At 44.8% G+C, this 2,097-nt stretch overlaps 1 protein-coding gene across 1 annotated transcript; it reads right to left on the reverse strand.

Annotated features, from left to right (window-relative positions):
* Positions 1-747: 747 nt before the first annotated feature.
* On the reverse strand, positions 748-1,128 carry LOC149011675 (uncharacterized). Its single transcript, XM_089162723.1, has one exon. The coding sequence runs from the start codon at positions 1,126-1,128 to the stop codon at positions 748-750; it is 381 nt and encodes a 126-aa protein (XP_089018849.1).
* Between the last annotated feature and the right edge of the window lie 969 nt (positions 1,129-2,097).

Genomic DNA, 2,097 nt, shown 5'->3' on the forward strand with positions numbered 1-2,097 from the left:
TACGTTCTAAGCACATCGAACGTTTCTTCAAGGTCGGCCAAATGTCTTGCCCTAACCAAACTCTTCACAAGCATATCGTCAACGTAAACCTCCATGTTCCTCCTGATCTGCCGTTGGAAAATTTTATTGACTGCTCTCTGATAAGTGGCCCCTGCATTTTTCAAACCAAAGGGCATCACTCGATAGTAGTACCTTTCCTGATCTGTCATGAATGAAGTGTGTTTCTCGTCTTCCCGACTCATCAAGATCTGGTTATACCCCGAATAAGCATCCATAAAGCTAAGGACTTCGTGTTCGACAGTAGCGCGTCGATCGGAAGATCTATCCTCGGGAAGGGGTAGCAATCTTTTGGGCAGGCTTTATTCAAGTCTGTGTAGTCGGTATACATTCTCCATTTGCCGTTTGCCTTTTTGACCATAACTACAATGGCCAGCCAGGTTGGGCATTCAATTGGTTCTATGAAACCCGACTTTTCCAATTTCTCCACCTCGACCCTAATTGCTTCATGTTTTTCTATCGCAAAGTTCCTTTGCCTTTGAATGATCGGGGTAGCACCCTTCTGTATCTAGAGTTTGTGCTTTGCTACCCGCCAGTCTATCCCGGGCATATCATTTGTCGACCATGCAAAGATGTCTGCATTATCACATAAGAACTGGGTAAGCTCTTTCTTGAAGCTTTCCGGTTGCTTCGAGCCAATAAATGTTCCTCGGTGAACGATAGATGATTCATCACTCTCACCAGAGTATCTCAGGGTGACTTCCCGATCTTAAGATCCAAATGGATCATTCCTTCTGCCACTGTAGAGGATCCTGCGAAACCATACAATGGAGTGGATGAAGGGGTTAACAAATCATCAGCCAATTTCAACCTTTTGAAAGCTTCATATGAGATTAGGTCAACGGACGACCCTGTGTCAACCAATACTCGGTGAACTTCCTGGTTTGCTATTTTAACCTTGATTATTATAGCATCATCATGAGGTGCTATAACTCCCTCCAAATCTGCATCCGTGAAGATTATGAATTCCGGACAGGCTGAATTTTGCCTCTTTTTAGGCAAGTGTACTGTCCCCACGAACCGGGCCTTTTGCTTTGCCTTCCTGATCGATTCCACAGTTGGGCCTCCCATGATCACGTATACAGGCGTTTCTTCCCGATCCACCTTTTCCTTTCGCTTGTCTACTTTTTTGACGGTTTCTTTTGGACTAGGGGATCGGCCCCTCTTTTTGATTCTGGTGAGTAGGTTCGGGATTTTCCCGATTGCCTCACATACTGTCCTAGTTTACCTTGTTGGATCAGTTTCTCTATTTCAGACTTCAGAATTCGACACCCATCTGTGTGGTGGCCGTAATCTTTGTGGAATCGACAGTACTTTGTCATATCCCGATCCTCTAGTGGTGCGCGTAGCTTCCCGGGCCATTTTAGTGAACTCTTGTCCCGAATGTTCATCAAGATCTCTGATGGTTTTGTGTTAAGAGGAGTATAACTCACTCTTTCTTGGTCGCGCTTCCATTTGCTTTTTGATTTCTGATTTTTTTCATTCGGGGAAGCCTTATCTACATCCCGATCAGACCTTCTTTCCCGATCGGCTTTTACTCGGGCATTTATCACTTCATAAACACTGGCTTGCTTCTGACATTTGCGTAACAACGTCCCATACATTTTGGGTTTGTCTGTAGCAAGACTTCCAGAAGTCTTTGTTGTGTGATGCCGCTCGTAAAAGGACACTATGCAACTTGATCGTCAAGCTCCTCGATCTCGTTGGCAACTTCATCAAATCGCTTCAAATAATCCCGAATGGATTCATTTCTTCCTTGCCGTATTCCAAAGAGACTATCAGAAGTCTTCTTGCTCCCGATTGCGCTTCGGAATCGGGCTATGAATTTCATGCCAGCTCCCAAAAATTATTGATGGATCCCGGTTGAAGGCTATTGAACCACTTAATGGCCGGTCCTTTGAGTGAAGCCGGGAATGTTTTGGAGAGAAATTCGTCCTCCAAACCTAGTACGATCATCACCGACTTAAAGTAGCTTATATGTTCTGTAGGACTCGTTTTCCCCTCGAATGGGGTGAATGTTGGCATCATGAAGTTCCTAGG

Source organism: Hakea prostrata, chromosome 7 (assembly GCF_041222555.1).
Source record: "Hakea prostrata isolate BN-2017 chromosome 7, UWA_Hpros_2, whole genome shotgun sequence".
NCBI lineage: Eukaryota > Viridiplantae > Streptophyta > Magnoliopsida > Proteales > Proteaceae > Hakea > Hakea prostrata.

What these genes read in the sequence shown, in the direction of transcription:
- LOC149011675 (XM_089162723.1), bottom strand. Translation starts at nt 1,128, where the DNA reads ATGGGAGGCCCAACTGTGGAATCGATCAGGAAGGCAAAGCAAAAGGCC.